Source organism: Artibeus jamaicensis, unplaced genomic scaffold (assembly GCF_021234435.1).
Source record: "Artibeus jamaicensis isolate MK-2021 breed Jamaican fruit bat unplaced genomic scaffold, CSHL_Jam_final contig_469, whole genome shotgun sequence".
NCBI lineage: Eukaryota > Metazoa > Chordata > Mammalia > Chiroptera > Phyllostomidae > Artibeus > Artibeus jamaicensis.
Window position 1 is genome coordinate 3,181,311 of NW_026521847.1, and position 19,750 is coordinate 3,201,060.

Genomic DNA, 19,750 nt, shown 5'->3' on the forward strand with positions numbered 1-19,750 from the left:
ATCATGGAGAAGATCACAGTGGATTTCATCTCAGTAGCCTCTGGTATTTACCACTGTTTTCTTTCTGGATCCGCATTTGGTGATGTCAGATGTTGACCACGTCTGACGTTAGGCAGCCTATTGTGAGAATGCCAGGGATCTATGTCTGTGGCTGTGCCCTTCAGTTGTTAATCTAGTCATTGTGTACTCAGCAGTCAGGCTTAAGCAACAGGGCCAGGGTAGAGTCCCTGGTGGGGTTGGGGCTATTGTTTCCCCTCAGTCTGCTGCTGTTGCTGCTCAGGGGGAGTGGTCTGCTTGAGCAAGATGGCTGCTGCTATATGGGTGATGACTCAGCACTGGGATTCTGTCGTCTACACTTTCAGCTCTCTCCCCAAAGCTTCTGTCCCCAGTGTCTCCTCAGGTGTCTGTAGCCCACTCTGTCCCCCCGCCCCTGACCCTTTGCTGTAGCCCAGGGCAAGTGGCTGCAAATGAAAATTTGTTGTTGGTCCTTTAAATGGCTCTTTGCATCTCCAGCCATCTGTCTCTGGATGAGAGCAACCCTGCCACTCTTTGCTGCTGGTTGTTATCTGTGTACTTTTGGGGCTCTGATGCTCTAGACTGAGGATCCCAGCTTAGGGTTTAGACCCCACATTTCTCAGGGGTATCTAACTGGTTGCTTAATTATCCCTCCATCGTTGCTACTTGTGGGTGCCCAGCCAGCCTTCTCGAGTTCCCACTGCACTCCTTACCAGTCAGGCTGTGCTGAGACTAATTCTTCTGTCTGTCTGAGGTTATCAGTCTTCTCTGTTGCTATTGTTCAGTTATTTGTTCCCTGTGATTTCTCCACAATTTAGTTTTAATTCCAGATTGGTCCTGGTAGAAGGTTAATGTGGCTTCCACTCACTCCTCTGCTGTGTTGCCAACGACTTAACTTCTAACGCATAAACATTTACATTTTTATTTTTCCCTTCTCCATGTTATATTTTATGTAACACTTTACAGTTTTTCCCTGTGTGTATCCATTAATAAATTACTTTTAATACTTTTATGCATTTTAATTTCTTTTTTTAATATATTTATTGATTATGCCATTACAGTTGTTCTATTCCCCCCTTCATTCCCCTCCACCCTGCACACCCCCTCCCCCACTGTTCCCTCCCTTTAGTTTATGCCCATGTGTTTCAAGTTCTTTAGATTCTATATCTCCCCTACTATTCTTGCCCTCCCCCCATTTTCTACCTACCATCTATGCTACTTATTTTCTGTACCTTCTCCCCCTTCTCCTCCTCCCACTCCCCTGTTGCTAACCCTCCATGTGACTTCATTTCTTTTTTTTCATATTTTTTTATTTAGTTATTCTTCAAATATATATTTTTGTCTATTTCTCCCATCCCAGCTCCCCCCCCCCCCGCCCCGTGCTCCTCACCTCCCTCCCATTTCCACCCCCCTTAGTTCTCGTCCCTGTGTCCTTCCTATTTGTTCCTCCAAATCCCTCCCCTTTTCCCCCTTAAATACTCTTCCCTCTCCCCTCTGGTCACTGTCCCCTTGTTTTCTATTTCAGTGTCTTTGTTTTTATTCTGCTTGCTTGTTTGTTTTGTTGTTTAGCTTCCTGTTAAAGGTGAGATCATATGGTATTTGTCTTTCAGCACCTGGCCTATTTCACTCAGCATAATGCTTTCCAGTTCATCCATGTTGTTGCAAAAGGTAGTAGCTCCTTCTTTCTCTCTGCAGCATAGAATTCCATTGTGTATATGTACCACAATTTTTTGATCCATTCATTTACTGATGGGCACCTAGGTTGCTTCCAACTCTTGGCTATTGTAAATTGTGCTGCTATGAACATTGGGGTGCATAGGTTCTTTGATATTGATGTTTTAGGATTCTTAGGATATAATTCCAGCAGTGGAATTGCTGGGTCAAAAGGCAGGTCGATTTTTATTTTTCTGAGAAAATTCCATGCTGTTTTCCATAATGGTTGTACCAGTCTGCAGTCCCACCAACAGTGAACTAAGGACCCCTTTTCCCCACAACCTCTCCAACATTTGTTGTTTGTTGCTTTGTTTATGATAGCCATCCTGACTTGTGTAAAGTGGTATCTCATTGTGGTTTTAATTTGCATCTCTCTGATGGCTAGTGTATCGAGCATCTTTTCATGTGACTCTGGATCCTCTGTATGTCCTCCTTGGAGAAATGTCTGTTCAAGTCCTTTTCCTATCTTTTTTTAAAATTTTTATTTATTTATTTATTTATTTATTTATCTATCTATCTATCTATCTATCTATCTATCTATCTTTAGAGGGGAAGGGAAGGAGAGAGGGAGAGAAGTATCAATGTATGGTTGCCTTTCATGCATCCCCTGCTGGGAAGTGGCCTGCAGGGAACCTGTCTGCAACCCCTGTATGTGCCCTGACTGGGAATCGAACTGCAATTGTCTGGTTCGCAAGCCCCTTTTCCCATTTTTTAATTGGGTTAGTTGTTTTCTTAGAGTGGAGTTGTGTAAGTTCTTTGTATATTTTGGAGATTAAACCCCTGTCTGAGGTATCATGGGCAATTATGTTTTCCCATACAGTTGGTTGTCTTTTTAATTTAATACTATTTTCTTTAGCCACGCAGAAGCTTTTTATTTTGATGACATCCCATTTGTTTATTCTTTCCTTTATATTCCTTGCTCTAGGGGACATATCAATAAAAATGTTGCTGCGTGAAATATCTGAGATTTTGTTGCCAATGTTCTCCTCTAGAACTTTAATGGTGTCACGGCTTATATTTAAGTCTTTTATCCACCTTGAATTTATTTTGGTGTATAGTGTAAGTTGGTTTATCTTCTTTTTCTTAGATAAGTCCCTTTAACATTTCATATAATAAGGGCTTGGTGATGATGAACTCCTTGAATTAGATCCTATCTGAGAAACACTTTATCTGCCCTTCCATTCTAAATGAAAGCTTTGCTGGGTAGAGCAATCTTGGTTGTAGATCTTTGGATTTCATGACTTGGAATACTTCTTTCCAGCCCCTTCTTGCCTGTAATGTCTCTTTTGAGAAATCCGCTGACAGTCTGATGGGAACTCCTTTGTGGGTGACTGTCCCCTTATCTCTTGCTGCTTCTAGGATTCTCTTTTTCATTTTAATATTGGCTAATGTAATGATGATATGCCTTGGTGTGTTCCTTCTGGGTCCAACTTCTTTGGGACTCTCTGAGCATCCTGGATTTCCTGGAAGTCTATTTCCTTTGCCAGCTTGGGGACATTCTCCTTTATTATTTGTTCAAATAAGTTTTCCACTCGTGGCTGTTCCTCTTCCTCTTCTGGCACCCCTATAATTCTGATGTCGGAGCGTTTAAAGATGTCCTGGAGGTTCCTAAGCCTCTCCTCAGTTTTTTTTTTGTTTGTTTGTTTGTTTCTACAGTCTTTTCTGTTTGGTCATTTTTTTCCTCTTTCTGGTCCATTCCTTTGATTTGAGTCCCAGTTTCCTTTCCATTACTATTGGTTTCTGTGCATTTTCATTCATTTCAATTAGTTTAGTCTTCATGTTATCCTCTAATTTGTGACTAAAATCAACCAGTTCTGTGAACATCCTGATCACCAGTGTTTTGAACTGTGCATCTGAAAGTTTGGCTATTTATTCATTGATTAGATTTATTGGCTCTCGGGCTCTAAGGTCTTCTTGAGCCATGTTTTGATCTGTTCGTGCCGGTTTGGCTGAAGGGTTCATCGTTGTCAGACTTCCATGAAGTTCAGTTTTCTGTGGTTTTGGCTGTGTTTTTGTTGCTAAAACTTTGTTGTTTTTAAACTTGGTTGTGGGAGGAGGCACAGTGCTTCCACCTATGCCTCCATCTTGGCAGAAGTCCCGCATTTTAATTTCTTTAATAATATTTTCACTATATTTTTTTAGTTCTTTTTTTAGTGGCTGCTGTAGAGTTAACCACATATATCTCAACCAGAATCAACTTCAAGTTTACAGTAGGTTAGTTCCCAGTGGTATATAAAAGTGGTGCTTTTATGTAGCTTTCTTTTTTGTCTTTTTATAATACTGTTGTTATACATATTACATCTATTAATGTTACAAATCCAACAATACTTTATTATAATTGTTACTTTGCCATCTGAAATTGTTTCCTTAGCTTAAGAAAGCTTTGCTACCACCCACTTTCTTTGTAATGTTATTACCAAGTATATGATATTTCTATTACAGGCCCAGCTGTGCTGTACACGATATACATATTCCTTGGTGCAATTGCTATTTAAATCAGTTAAAAATAAAAAAGGAGAAAATACACATTTATACTCTGTTTTATAATTATGTAATTACCTTTACTACTGCTCATTGTTTTTTCACATGAGTTCAGATTACCATCTCAAGTCATGTGCTTTTAGCCTGAAGAACTTTATTTTTTGTATGGTGGGTCTACTAGACAAATTCTTTCAGTTTTTGATTATGTGAGGAAGTTTTCATATGTTTTTTTACTTAGTATTATTTTTGAAAGATGGTTTTGTTTGATACAGTATTCTTGGTTTACAGTTCTTTTTCTTTGAGCATTTCAAGTATTTTATTCCACTGTTTCAAAATTTTATCAACAAGCTAATCCGGTCAAATTCTGGCTCCTTTGACAGAATAATTTCTGAGGTCTGTGTTTGATATTTATTTTGACCCCCAGTATGGTTCTTCCCAGCTGTCTTATATTCTGCTTCTCTCCTGCAGACTAGCTCTATACAAGAACCTTTGTAGAAACACTTTCCACAAAGGCAGCAGTGAATTTTCTTGAATCTCCTTCCAAATGCCTTCCGCCTCATCTTTCAGTATTCTTGAAAATGTCTTAGCCTGAAATTCCCCAGGCTTGGTTACAAATGTAGTCAGTTTCTTTGGGGGAGATTTTAAGAGCTTTTTTACTGCCCGCTTTTTCTCTAGGCAAAATCTTTGAGCCTGAGCCTGAACTGGTGGTGAGGGGACTGTGGGAAACTTCTGAGTGAAACCCAGATATATAAGCTGAGCTCTCAGTGGGTCTTAGGGGGTGGATAGCATCCTGCAGTGCTCTCGGCTTACCTCTTCTGGCATGGAACCACTGTCTCATTTGTTGATGCAGAAGTGTTCAGGTATTCTCGGTTTACTGCACCCAAGGTTGTAGAGCCTCTCTTCCATCATTGGAGGCTAAGTAGAAGATTGGATTCCTGCCTCTTGATTGCACTTGACTGGAACTTAGTTTCATAATAGGTAGTAGAGGCGGGATAAGAAATGCTGGTGTCCTCTTCCTACAGAGGAATCCTACCTGGAAGCTGGAAGAACAGGTGTACCCTGTGTTCTTGGCTGCAGCAGTCTGGAATGGAATCTTCTGCTGAACTGTAAGGTTGGGGAAGGGAGGAGTAGTCTTCATTCAAACACCAGATTCTTGCTTCCCTTACCAAATGCTTGTAGATCTTTTTGGAGAGATACTTCCTTATTTGCTCTTTGCTCACAAGACTGTATCCAGAGGCTTATGGTGGTCAAAAAATATTTTAAATATTTTTAACCAATTTTACTAGGGAGCAGTTCATTGGAACTTTTCAGGCTGTCAGACCAGAAGTCTTCATTTGGCTTCATTTTTCTCTCTTAATAATTGGTCAAACCTCTCCATATTTCCCAGCTGAAGTCCTAGAAGGACCCAGCATGCTTTATTTGTCTATTACCACAATCTCTGTTGGGAAACTTTGAGTTCTTTCATCTCATTGGGTCTCCTACCTATGTGTAGATCCTGTTTATGGCCATCTCTAAAAAGAGAGCAACCTAGTGCTGCTGTCCTGAACAAGGCATTGAGAATAAGCCAGTGGTGGGCATTTGGTGGCAGGTGTATAAATGTCTTGATTCTAGAGCATTAAGTGAAATGCTAGTAGCATATCCTCTCCAGTCACTGACAGCCAAAACTGCCTCCTCACATTCACAAATGCCCCCTTTAGTGAGGTGCCAGAGCTATCCTTAGGTTGAAGACACTAGAATGGACAAATGAGGCATGGTGAGCATAAGAAAGGAAACAAATACTTGGCAATACAGGGATAAGCCTTCATAAATGAGTCCGAGTCTGTTTTCTATTTCCTTTTTTATTTTTACTTATTTTTTTATTTAAGTAGTTGGTATACAATCTTATATTGGCTATATTAGTTAAGTATAGAGTGATTCAGCATTTTTGTACCTTACAAGGTGATCATCCCACTAATTCTAGTAATCGTTTGTTACTCTTTAAATCTATTGCAATATTATTGACTGTATTCCACTTCCCTTTTTCACCCATACTCCTACTCCTCCCTTTAGTAACTGTCCCTTTTGTCTCTGTTTCAATGAATCTATTGTAAATTTTGTTTTTGTTTTGTTTTTGAGCGGAGTCTTAAAGAGTGCGTGTTTTGTAATTAATATTTTGTTATGAATGTTTAACAATATTTATTGAATGTTCACAGGCAGTAGGCTGCTTTATATTAAGTGTAAATACTATTTCTAGCTTCATCTGATTGAGAACATTGAAGCTTTGAGAAGTTAAGAAAATTTCTGTAGATCATACAGTAGAAAGTGGCCAAGGTAGGATTTGGACCTCAGGTCTTTGTGACTCTAAATTACTTGTTTTTAACTGTCACATTATCTTGCATGAAGTCCATTCTACCTAGAGAGAGAATGATGGAAGAGGCTTCAAAAAGTGGGTGGTATTGTTCAGTTGTGAGATATGAAAAGGACAAGGTAGGGAAAAGATGCTGTAGGCAGAAAGAACAGAATTTGTAAAGGCATGGAGATAACATAGTGAAATCAACAGTAGTTCCATGTGTCTGGAGTAGAATTTCTAAAGTACAGTCAGAATCAGTTGGATTATATATCAAAATGCAGATTATTTGACCCCTTCCACAGATTTACTGGGTTAATATCTGGAGATGAGAAGCACAAAAATCTGTGTTTTTCATCAAAGCTCCTCAAGTGATTCTTATCTACACCAAAGTTTAAGAACTGCTGTTGTTGGTAAAGTGCTTGGGGTTGATGGTGAGAAAGGAGAAATGAGTCTGGAGCTATAGTCAGGTATTTGTTCCATTGTTATAAGCTCTTAAGCTTTGTGTACAATTTCTTTTTCCAGTACTCCCATTAGGAGTGCTTTGTTTTTATGTGATTCTGAAGTAACTAACTTTTGACAGACAAAGGACACTCTGGTGTATAGCCTCATTTTATCATCTCTATGCTTGGTGTACAGTTGGAGTTTCTCAAAGTCAAAGCCTTGCAGCACTCTAGAAGTTACACTAGGTTAAGCATTGTTTAGTTGCTGGATGGCTCAGATTCTTTCATATGCTGGTTAAACTGGTATATATTAACAGACTCTAAGATGATTTCAGATAGATCTTCTGGAACCAACATGCAATGAAATGTTTTTGAAAATGCTTCTATGACATGGACCTCGGCTCATGGGGTCCATGGCATTGTGGCTAAAATGAGACAAATTCACACAGAAGTCCTAGTCCTATGGAGGAAAAGGGATGGTGTGGCTTCTCTCTCAAGAGGAGAAAAAGCCTTGGCCTTTGCCTGGACAGGCTTTTATTGCTTTTCTGGGCACATTACATGATGGTCCTCATTTACTATGTACAGGTTTATTATGTACTGGTTACCTTCTACAGAAAACAAAGGAGAGGATGCTGCTAATCACATCACAGAAGAAGGATATTTGCAAATGCAAAGGGAAAAGTGGTTGAACTGGTTACACTCATCCTTGGAAGGTTTAGTGAAATAGATTTTTGGAAGTTACTTTAAAGATATGCAGTTAAATGTTTTCTGCCTCAGTTCAGGGTGAAGGAGTTTAAGCAAATGCAAGTGTCATAGCAATCTAGGTACAATGCAGGCCTGATTCCCCATGGGAGAACCTATTCATGGGTGTGGGTCCTGTGCATCTCTGAGTGGGAGCTAGGCCCATACCATGCAGAACGGTCTCCTATACTCCTGTAGCAAGACTAATAGGGAACCTACTGTATGGGACAACATTTCCAGTGATACACCTGACAAGGGTTTAATCTCCAAAATATATGAAGAACGAATACAACTCAAGCCAGAAAGACAAACAACCCAGTTAAGAAATTGACAAAAGACCTGAATAGATACTTTTCCAAAGAGGACATACAGAAGGTTCATAGACATATGAAAAAATGTTCAACATCAGTAATCATCAGAGAGATGCAAATTAAAACTTAGCAAAGCAAGTCCTTTAACATATGTTGCAGTACTAGTTTGGTGTTAAAACTTCTTTGGCTTTTTCTTGTCTGGGAAGTTCCTTATTTCATCTTTGGTTTTAAATGATATTCTTGCTGAGTGAAGTAGCTTGTGGTTATAGGTCCTTGGTTTTCTAAAACCTCCATGAGCTGTCACTTTTTACCTGTCAGAAGGGCTACCATCAATAAATCAAACAATAAGTATTGGCAAGGATGTGGAGAAAAGTGAACCCTAGTGTACTGATGGTGGGAATGCAGTCTGGTTCAGACACTGTGGAAAACAATATGGAGTATCCTTAAAAAATTAAAAATGGGGACTTCTGGCCAAGATGAAAGTGTAAGTAAGTACACTTTGCCTCTTCGTACAACCAAAAGAAGGACAACAACAAATTTAAAAACAAAAAACAACCAGAATGGACAGAAAATCAAGCTGTATGGAAGTCCAATAACCAAGGAGTTAAAGAAGAAACATTCATCCAGACTGGTAGGAGGGGAGGAGAAGGGTAGACAGGACTTGCAGCAAGGCAGTGGCTGGAGGACCAGCAGGGTGGGTGAGGTGGTGGCTGGCAGAGCAGGTGGTCCTACATTTGTGTGCAGATAAACCAGGAGGAACTACTGGAGAGTGAGACAGACTGTGCAACCCAGTGTTCCATTGCAGGGAAATAAAGCCTTAAAACCTCGGGCTGTAAAACCTGTGGGAGTTGTAGTGGCAGAATTAACTGCCAGCATCACAGGAGAGTTCGTTGGAGAGACCCACAGGGTTCTAGAATATACACAAACCGCCCGCCCCCAACCAGGAATCAGCACCAGAAGGGCCCAGCTTGCCTGTAGGTAGCTGGGGAAGTGACTGAAAGCAGGGCAAAAGCTGAGCAAGCACTGTTGTTCCCTTTTGAACCCCTCCTCCATATACAGTGCCTCAGTACACCAAAGTGGGTTGTCCCACCCTGGTGAATACCTAAGGCTCTGCCCATCACTACATAACAGTCATGCCAAAACAAATAAATATGGCCCAAATGAAAGAACAGATCTGAGCTCCAAAAATAGAACAAAGTGATGAAAACATAGCCAACTTATTAGAGTTCAAAACACTGGTAATCGGGATGCTCACAGAAATGGTTGAGTAGGGTTGCAAAATAATGGAAGAAGTGAAGGCTATGAAAAGTAAAATAAAGGAAAATGTACAGGGAACCAACAATGATGGGAAGAAAGGAAACTGGGACTCAACAGTTTGGAGCAGAAGAAAGAAATAAACATTCCACCAGAACAGAATGAAGAAACAAAAATTTTAAAAATGAGGAGAGGCTTAGGAACCTCTAGGATAACTTTAAAATCTTACAACATCTGAATCATGGGGGTGCCAGAAGGAGAAGAGGAAGAGCAAGAAATTGGAGCCTTATTTGAAAAAATAATGAAGGAGAGCTTCCCCAATCTGGCAAAGGAAATCAATTTTCAGGAGGTCCAGGAAGCTGAGAGTTCCAAACAAGTTGGACCCAAGGAAGCACACAACAAGGCACATTATAATTACATTACCCAAGATTAAAAAATAAGTAGAGAATTTTAAAAGAAGCAAGAGAAATAGACTTACTTACAAAGGAGTACCCATAAAACTATTGACTGATTTCTCAAAAGAAACTTTGTAGGAAGAGGGGACTGGCAAGAAGTACTCAAAGTGATGAAAAGCAAGGATCTAGATCCAAGACTCTATCCAGCAAAGCTATCATTTAGAATGGGAGGGCAGATAAAGTACTTCCCAAATAAAGTAAAGTTAAAGGAGTTCATTATCACCAAGCCATTATTATATGAGATGTTAAGGGGACTCATCTAAGAAAAAGATGATCAAAACTATGAAGAGTAAAATGACAACAAACTCACAACTATCAACAACTGAGCCTAAAACAAACAAACAAAAAAACAACTAAGCAAACAGCTACAACAGGAACAGAATCACAGAAATGGAAGTCACATGAAGGATTATCAACGGGGAGAGGTAGGAGGGAGAATGGGGGAAATTTAGGTACTGTTAATAAGAAGCATAAATGGTAGGTACAGAATAGACAAGGGGGAGGTTAAGAATAGTATAGGAAATGGAGAAGCCAAAGAGTTTATATGTATGGCCCATGGACATGAACTAAGGGGAATATTGATTGTGTGTGGAAAGGTGTTGGGTGGAGGGGATTAAAGGGGAGAAAAAAGTGGAACAACTAATGGCATAATCAGTAAAATATATTAAAAACAAAAAAAGTTAAAAATGGAACTTCTTTTGACCCAGCAGTTCCACTTCTAAGAATATGCCCCAAGGATCCTAAAACACCAATACAAAAAAATGTATATATATGCACCCCTATGTTTAAAGCAGTGCTATTTACAATAACCAAGATTTGGAAATAGCCTAAGTGCCCATCTGTAGATGAGTGGATAAAAAAGGCATGGTACATTTATACAATGGAATATTACACAGCAGTGAAAAAGAGGAAATGCTTACATTTTGTAGCATCACGGATGGACCTGGAGAATATTATGCTAATGAATTAAGCCAGTCAGTGAAAGAAAAATATCACATGATTCACTTACCCGTGGAATCTAATAAACACAATACAATAAGGAACAAAAGAGTGACAAGCTTAGATACATAAAACAGACTGACAGCTGCTGGAAAGGGGGCGGCAGGATGGGATGAAAGTTGTTTAAGGGATTAACCAAAGAACATTTATGCACGGCCCATGTACATGGACAACAGTATGGAGATCAGCTTTGGGAGGGAAGAGGGTGCTGCTGAGTGGTGGTGGGGAAAGGGAGAAGAGGCAGGAAAAACTGATAGCATAAACAATAAAAATAAAATTAAAAAAAGAAAATGCGCCTATAGACATTTTCTCATGGAATCTACTGTGTGACTTGGATTATGTATTTAATTTTTAGTGGTAGGTTAGCATGCAAGTTCTACAGTTTTGAATTGACTCTGTATTAGCAAGTGTTCTGAGTTGTTTTTTTTTCTTTACAAGGATTTCTACCTGACATATACTACTGTGAAATTTGTAAGTTGATGTTTGCTTTAAGGCAGTTTATTATTTACACTGTAATTTTAAAATGTCAGTTATCTTTCTGTGTGTATTGTGGCCCTGGTCCATTAGGGAGGGGTACTACAGCACATAATTCTGAGATAAGTTACCTGACTGTTCAGTGTAGATAGCCAGTACTTATTTATAACTATAGTGTGAATAACTGTAAAAGGGGAGGCATGATGTGTTACAGGTATTTCTAAAGTCTTTAAGGACCCTCAGAGTGCTCAGTTTCTCTGACAGGTATAGCTAGTTACATTATTAAGAAAATGATACTTAAATGGCAGTTTCTGCTATTATTTATTGTGTTCATGTCTGACTTAATTTAAAAAACTGCATTTTGGATTTTTTTAAGTTGGCAATTTAAACTAATTTCAGTATAAAACCAGTCTTAAAAGTTCGAATATTGTTTTGAGAACTTGTGAGCTTACATAATTTCTAATGTGCTCTTTTCCCAGATCTCGTGATATCATTCATTACCTAAGTGCATTCTCTAATTGAATTTATCAGATAGCTAGCACTTTCTTACTGCATTAATTTCTTCTTCTTTTTTTTTTTTTTTTGTCACCCAAGGATATCTTTATTGATTTGAGAGAAAGAGAGAGAGACATCAATGCAAGAGAAACATTAATCATTTGCCTCCCATATGCACCCCAACGGAGGATCAAATCTGCAACCTAGGCATGTGTCCTGACCAGGAAAGGAATCAAGCCCACATCCTTTTGGAGTATAGGGTGACACTCCAGCTAACCAAACTACCTGGCAAGGGCTTACTGCAGTAATTTCTTTCCTCCTCCTCACCCCCACCATACCACAAATAATGGAAAGATAATCCAGTTTTTATGAAACTCCTTAAAACTGGTGGGAATTCATAAGTTTTGTAATCATTGTCATATGTAATATCCTTGTAATGGTTGCTTGTTTTGAAAACCATACATCATGTGTTAGGAAATCTGGGGTAGAGTGTAGCAGGTAAATATTGGGCTGACTCTGCAGTTCATGGTTTCTTTCTCTTGAGTGGCTCCCAGTGCTGTGCCCCTGCTTTTGCTGTAACCCATCAAATCACTGAGTTTCACAGCATCTGAAACTGCTGTAGCTAATTAGGTTATCTCTTCTAGGAATTTAAATTTTAGATCCTGGAATGTGAAATTTAACGTGATTAAGTGACTCATTTATATGGTGCTCTAGTGAAAAGATCCTTGAATTCCATTTTCTAAGCTCTGTAACCTGTTTTGGAATTCCTACCCCCTCTCAGTCTTTAATCATTCATCCCACTTTGATTCTGGGAAGATTGTTCTTTTTTTTCCCCTGGAGATGGTTTCTGTTGTTTGCAACTAAAATAGAGTCATATACAAAATAAGTTAGAGATATATGTCACGGGCATGTTGTAGAAAGCATCCAAATCCAGTTATATTTTTACTTGTGCCTACTACTTAATTTGTGTCTCTTTTCCATATCAGTTATCTGCTGGTATCTGTATGTCTTTGTTTTTCAAATCAGTAATCTAGTTAACTTTAATTAATGCCTCTTAGTTAAACCAGGTAACAGGTACCTGTTGTCACACCCTTTTATACCTCAGTCACTTCCTATATACTTTCAAAATAATTATGCATACCTTCACAGTAGTGTTAGGATATATTTGGCTGGCTTCTCATTAGACAGCAGCCGCTGAAGAGGTCAAAGTAGAGATTTTGTGAACACATGTCATGCCATTTATCTTGTCACTGGATTCTCTTAGCATTTATTTTATAGCATGGTTGGTGGGCATATAGACTATTAAAGACTCTGTTCCTTGGAAATTGATCTGTGGTAAGGTCATGTAATAACAGTCATATATTCTAAGAGGAATATTTAGTAAATAGACTTACTATATTATAGACTTATTAAATTTTTAACACAGAAATATTTTCACTTTTTAAACCAGAATGTTATCACTATATGATTGAAAATTAAATGCTAAATAGGGGGAAAAAACCCTCAGATCCTAAACTATCTTTGTATGATTAATTTTGTGTGTATTTCCTCTGCATTTTAAAGATTTTGTTTATTTATTTTTAGAGAAAGGGAAGGAGAAACAGGGAGAGAACATCAAAGTGTGGTTGCCTCTCGCATACTCCCCAATGGGGACCTGGCCTGCCCCCAGTGACCATTTGGTTCGCAGGCCAGCATTCAATCCACTGAACCACACCAGCCAGGCCTATTTTCTTTGCATTAAAAAAAACAGCTATAAAACATATATACTAAGTTTGTATATTTTTAGATTACTTCCAAGCAAAATTCTGTGTCACTATAGTTAGATTTGTCATGTTTTCTCTAAAACTTAAACTTTTCCATCTAGGTTATTACTATATATATGACCAAGACTGCTCCAAGCCTCAATTCTCTTACCATGAAAAATACTGTTGTGAAAAGCAAATGAATTAAGAGGAGAGAGTCGTTTAACATGGTAACTGGTTGTTATTAAGTGCTTAGTAAATACTAATCATACCTCTTCTCATTTGTTTAGATTCACTTTTGGGAAGATGCCTTACATACTTTTTGACCCTTTAAAGTTTTATATATTTTTTTTCTTAAAATCATGTTTTAACCTGCCCTGACCATTGTGGCTCAGTTAATTGGGCATCATCTGTGAACCAAAGGGGCACATGTCTAGTTTGTGGGTTCGGTCCTTGGTCAGGGTGCATACAGGAGACAAGCAATCAATGGTTCTCTTCCTTCCTCTCTCCCACCTTTCCTCTCTAAATAAATAAATCAAATCCTAAAAACCTTATTTTAACCTTGCAAGGAAAGCCCTTTAAAAAAAATTAGGTACATGTTAGTATTGCTTTGAAAAATATGTTTAGGAGCTAGAGAAAATTTCTAAACACATGTGAGAGAGTTAGTCTTTTTTGCTTGTTTGTTTTTTAAGCTCTGCAAATTACAAGTCTTCTATACAGTAATCTGGGTTATGCTTTACAGTTTTGTGTTGGTGAAAACTGATTATCTTTTCTCCATTTTGGAATCCAAACCATGTTAACCATTTTATAGATAGATGGCCTTCTATAGAGCAGCATGTTTCTATGTAGATATTGGACAAGAATTCTATATTTAAGTGTGTATATTCCTACATTTAATTAATTTTTTAAAAGATTTTATTTATTTAGAGAGGGGGAAAGGGAGGGAGATAGAGAGGGAGAAAAACACTGATGTGTGAAAGATACATTGATTGGTTGCTTGTTGCATGCCCCCAACTGGGAGGTCTGGCCTGCAACCCAGGCATGTGACCTGACTGGGAATCAAACGCCAGCCAGGACTGTATTCCTACATTTTAAAAAAAATTGTTGAAAGCCCTGGCTGGTGTGGCTCAGTGGATTGAGCACGGGCCTGCAAATCAAAAGGTCACCAGTTTGATTCCCAGTCAGGGCACATGCCTGGGTTGCAGGTCAGTTCCCAGCAGGGGACTCACGAGAGGCAACCATACATTGATATTTCTCTCCTTCTCTCCTTCCCTTCTAAAGATAAATTAATTTTTAAAAATTTGTTGAAAAAATTAATATTTCACTACAAAACATTTTATTGTACTTTTCTCATTTTTTTCTCCCTTTATTTTTCAGAATGAGCCTAGTGATCAAGAAGATGGCCTCAACAAAAGACATCATATGACAGACTCTGAGAATGATGACCCCTCAAATCTTAACGCTAGTGATTCTGAAAGTGAGGAGCTTCAAAGGCAAAAGGACAGTGAATCTGAATCTGAAGAACATGCAGAACCTCGTGCAAGTGATTCTGAAAATGAGTGTATCAGTCACCATGGGAGTGAATCTGAGAGTGAGGAGACCAAGAAATTACCTGTTAGTGACTCTGAAAATGAAGAACTTCTTAATGGGCATGCCAGTGACTCTGAAAATGAAGATGTTAGAAAGCATCCTGGCAGTGATTCAGAGATTGAAGAGCTCCCCAAAAGTCCTGCCACTGACTCTGAAGCAGAGGATGCTATAAAACCTCAAATCAGTGACTCTGAAAATGAGGAGCTTCCTAAACCTCAGATCAGTGACTCGGAAAGTGAGGAGCCTCAGAGGACACAGGCCAGTGACTCTGAAAATGAGGAACTTCCAAAACCCCATATCAGTGACTCAGAAAGTGAGGACCCACCAAGGCACCAAGCCAGTGACTCAGAAAATGAAGAGCTTCCCAAACCCCGTATCAGTGACTCAGAAAGTGAGGACCCAGCAAGGCACCAAGTCAGTGATTCTGAAAATGAAGAGCTTCCCAAACCCCGTATCAGTGACTCAGAAAGTGAGGATCCCCCAAGGAACCAGGCCAGTGATTCAGAAAATGAGGAGCTTCCCAAACCTCAAGTCAGTGACTCTGAGAGTGATGATCCTCAGAAGGGACCAGCCAGTGATTCAGACATTGAGGAGGCCTCTAGACACAAACAGAAGCCAAAGTCAGAGGATGATAGTGATGGGGAAAATAAAGGGGAAGATACAGAAATGCAGAAAAACTCCTTCCATTTAGATAGCCATTTAGACAGGAATAGGTTTCACAGTTCTGACAGTGAGGAGGATGAACATAAAAGGCAAAAAATTGACAGCGATGAAGATGAAGAAAGAGAGAGGGAGGAGGAGAAAGTAGCAAAGCGAAAAGCTGCTGTACTTTCTGATAGTGAAGAAGAGAAAGCATGTAAGGAACTGTTTTGGGCTGTTTATTCATATCTTTATTTAACGTCTAAGCTTATAACTATAAAGCATTACCTTTTTCTGGAAGGTTAGATATATTCTCTCATTCAACTTGAATTTCTGAAGTATCACTAGGATACTGGTTTCCCTGATTTTCATGAACTCATCTTAATATTAAATTTCTATTCAGTTCTAATAGCATTTGTTAAATTCTGATGGCCTCAAAATGATAAACTCAAATTTCAGTGGAAATATGAAAGATTTAGTAGTTGTACTGGAAAGGGTAATAATTCAAAGAAATACATTTATATGGGAATGTATAACCAGAGTTACCAAGTGTAACCAGAGTTAGCTATGGGACTCTTAAGACAGCTTATGCCCTAGATGCCATCAGACAGTGACTGAGCTCTCAGGTTGTGCACACCTCTTTATTTAGAGACTCCATGTCTGCAGAGTATTTTAATCTTTGCTACTTGATTACTTCTTTATGAAACTTATCTTTTTGGAAAAGACACATTCCTTTATAACCTGATAGTTGTTACAGGAGAGTGGAAAAGAGCACCATACATGTCCTAGTTTATTAAGTGAGATGAAAAGTTCCAAACTGACCAGCAATGATCAAGGAACATGGGGATTTCATAAAAGAACATCCAGCCTTTTTAAGTCTGCTGATACTAAGCAGCAATAGAAGGTATACAAGTATATGCATCAGTCTTGTCTTATTTTTTCTTCCCCAAAAGGAAAGGTAGCTGTTGAGATGTTTTGGGTTTTTTTTTTAACTTTTAAAAGTTTATTTCAAATGAAAAATCACACAGTTACACAACTTCTTAGAATTATATCTTTGCTAGTTTGCATTAAAAAATAGGGACTTATAGAATTGTACACCTGAAGCCTATATAACTTTGTTAACCAATATCATCCCAATAAATTCAATTAAAAAAACAAGGACTGATGAGCAACAGTAAGTCAAAGGTTTCAAGTCGGTAATTACCTTGCTGCTATTTTTTTAAATATATTTTATTGATTATGCTATTACAGTTATCCCATTTCCTCCCTTCACTCCCCTCTGCCCTTCACACTCCCTCCCCCCCCCATATTCCCCCCTTTTGGTTCATGTCCATGAGCTGTACCTATAAGTTCTTTGGCTTCTACATTTCCTGTACTATTCTCACCCTCCCCCTTTCTATTTTCTACCTACCATCTGTGCTACTTATTCTCTGTACCATTTCCCTCTCCTCTGTCCACCTCCCACTCCCCTGCTGATAACCCTCCATGTGATCTTGATTTCTATGGTTCTGCTCCTGATCTGGCTGTCTTCTTAGTTTGCTTTTGTTTTAGGTGTGGTTGTTAATAACTGTGAGTTTGCTGTCCTTTCACTGTTCATCTTTTTTATCTTCATTTTCTTAGGTAAGTCCCTTTAACATTTCATATAATAAGGGCTTGGTGATGATGAACTCCTTGAACTTGATCTTATCTGAGAAGTATTTTATCTGCCCTTCCATTCTAAATGAAAGCTTTGCTGGATAGAGCAATCTTGGATGTAGTTCCTTGCCGTTCATGACTTTGAATACTTCTTTCCAGCTCTTACTTGCCTGTAAGGTCTCTTTTGACAGTCTTATGGGAACTCCTTTGTAAGTGTCTCCTTTTCTCTTGTTGCCTTTAAGATTCTCTCCTTCTCTTTAATCTTGGGTAATGTAATTATGATGTGCCTTAGTGTGTTTCTCCTTGGGTCCATCTTCTTTGGGACTTTCTGGGCTTCCTGGACTTCCTGGAAGACTATTTCCTTTGCCAGATTGGGGAAGTTCTTCATTATTTGTTAAGTAAGTTTTCACTTTCTTGATCTTCTTATTCTCCTTCTGGCACCTGTATGATTTGGATGTTGGAATGTTTAAAGATGCCCTGGAGGTTCCTAAGCCTCTCCTCATTTTTTTGAATTCTTGTTTCTTCATTCTTTTCTGTTTGGTTCTTTCTTTCTTCCTTCTGCTCCAAATCATCGATTTGAGTCCCAGTTTCCTTCCCATCACTATTGGTTCCCTGTACATTTTCCTTTATTTCACTTAGCATAGCCTTCATTTTTTCATCTAATTTGTGACCAAATTCAACCAATTCAGTGAGCATCCTGATTACCAGTGTTTTGAACTGTGCATCATAGGTTGGCTATCTCTTTATTGCTTAGTTGTATTTTTTCCTGGATCTTTGATCTGTTCTTCCGTTTGGGCCATTTTTTTTTTCACACCTGTTATGTAGTGAGAGGTGGAGCCTTAGGTGTTTACCCAGGCAGGGTAACCCATGTTGCTGCGTTGTGACACTGTATGTGGGGCAGGGGTCTGAGAGGGAAGAGGTACTTGCTCCACCTGGATTTCAGTCCCTTCTGCCGCTTCCCACAAGCAAATTGGCCCCTTCTGGTGCTGATTCCCATGTGGATGGGTTTGTGTACATTCTAGGACCCTGTGGGTCCCTTCAGCGAACTCTCTTGTGAGGCAGGGTGTTTCCTGCTGCTGCCTCAACCCCTACAGGTATTTTCCACCAGTGGACTGAGGGTTTATTTCTCCGTGTAGTCTGTCCTGCTCCCTGGTTATTTGTCCTGGTTTATCTGTGAGTGAATATGGGACTGTTCAGTTCACAGTTCTCTGCCTCACTTGATCCACTAGCTGCCTCCTTACCCGGCCTGGCCCTCCATGCCGCAAGTCCTCTCTGCCCGGCTGCCCGACTCCACCCCTCCTACTGGTCTGGATGAATGTGTCTTCTTTAACTCCTTGGTGATCGGACTTTTATACAGTTCAGTTTTCTGTCAGTTCTGGTTGTTCTTTGTTTTTCAAATTGTTGTTGTCCTTTGATTCTGTGAGGAGGCACAAGGTGTCTACTTATGCCTCCATCCTGGCTGGAACTCTCACTGTTGAGGTATTGATGCCCATTTTCATGTTGATGATTTTATCCTGCATATTTTGGCCACTTTTTCCTAAACAATAAACAATTATAAGGTCACTCTGAATGAACCTTTAGGTATTTTTTTTCTAAACTGTATGTCAGGAGGCCTTGGATTTTTGCCATGTACTGTAATTTTAAGGTACCTATTCTTAGTCATACAGTGACCATGACAGGATAAGATTAATGATGATTTCTTTTTCTATAGCAGCGAAGAAGAGTCGCGTTGTCTCTGAAGCAGAGGACTCTGACAGTGATGTTATATCAGACAAATCAGGCAAAAGAGAGAAGACTGTAGCATCTGACAGTGAAGAAGAAGCAGGGAAAGAACGATCTGATAAGAAAAATGAAGAGAAGGATCTGTTTGGGAGTGATAGTGAGTCAGGGAATGAAGAAGAGTAAGTGACATAATAACAAGAGTTTTCAAGGGTGCATATATGGTGGTAGAAACAGTTTTTAAACTTGCATTAAAATTTTGTATGAGATACAATGTAGTATATCCTGTCTAATTGCATGACATTGGGGGAATCAGGATTTTAGTTCCTGAGCTGTTGATGTGTACTATAACATGGATGAATCTCAAAAATATGATCTTAGATGAAAAAAATAAAGAGGACATGTCTCATTCCACTTATGTGAAGTTCAAGAATACGTAAAACTAATCTGGTGATACAAATCAGAATAGTGGTTGGCTCTAGGATTTTGATGTGAAAAACTGACTGGAAAGGGCTCCAACCAGACTTTCTAGGGAGATGGAATTGTTCTGTATCTTAATTAGAATAATGGTTACTTGACTGTTTATTTTTATCAAAACCCATTGAAATGTATGTGAGAATGGTGCATTTTACTTAATGTAAATTAATAACCTACTAGAAAGATTTTAGGTTCCTTTGTAGATGAGATTAAAGCAAATGGAAGTTTTTATATTTCCTTC

General features: G+C 38.9%; 1 protein-coding gene across 7 annotated transcripts in view; it reads left to right on the plus strand.

The window, feature by feature from the left end:
* Window positions 1-19,750, plus strand: part of IWS1 (interacts with SUPT6H, CTD assembly factor 1) — a 62,590-nt gene that overhangs the window by 19,250 nt on the left and 23,590 nt on the right. For 5 of the 7 annotated variants that reach the window (XM_053667426.1, XM_053667428.1, XM_053667424.1 and 2 more), the window contains 2 exons: window positions 14,827-15,895; window positions 19,025-19,214. In XM_053667426.1, coding sequence (XP_053523401.1) covers window positions 14,827-15,895; window positions 19,025-19,214 — 1,259 coding nt within the window. Of the gene's footprint in view, window positions 1-11,806; window positions 11,915-14,826; window positions 15,896-19,024; window positions 19,215-19,750 lie in introns of all 7 variants that reach the window. The other 2 variants (XM_053667430.1, XM_053667427.1) reach the window with 2 other exon arrangements.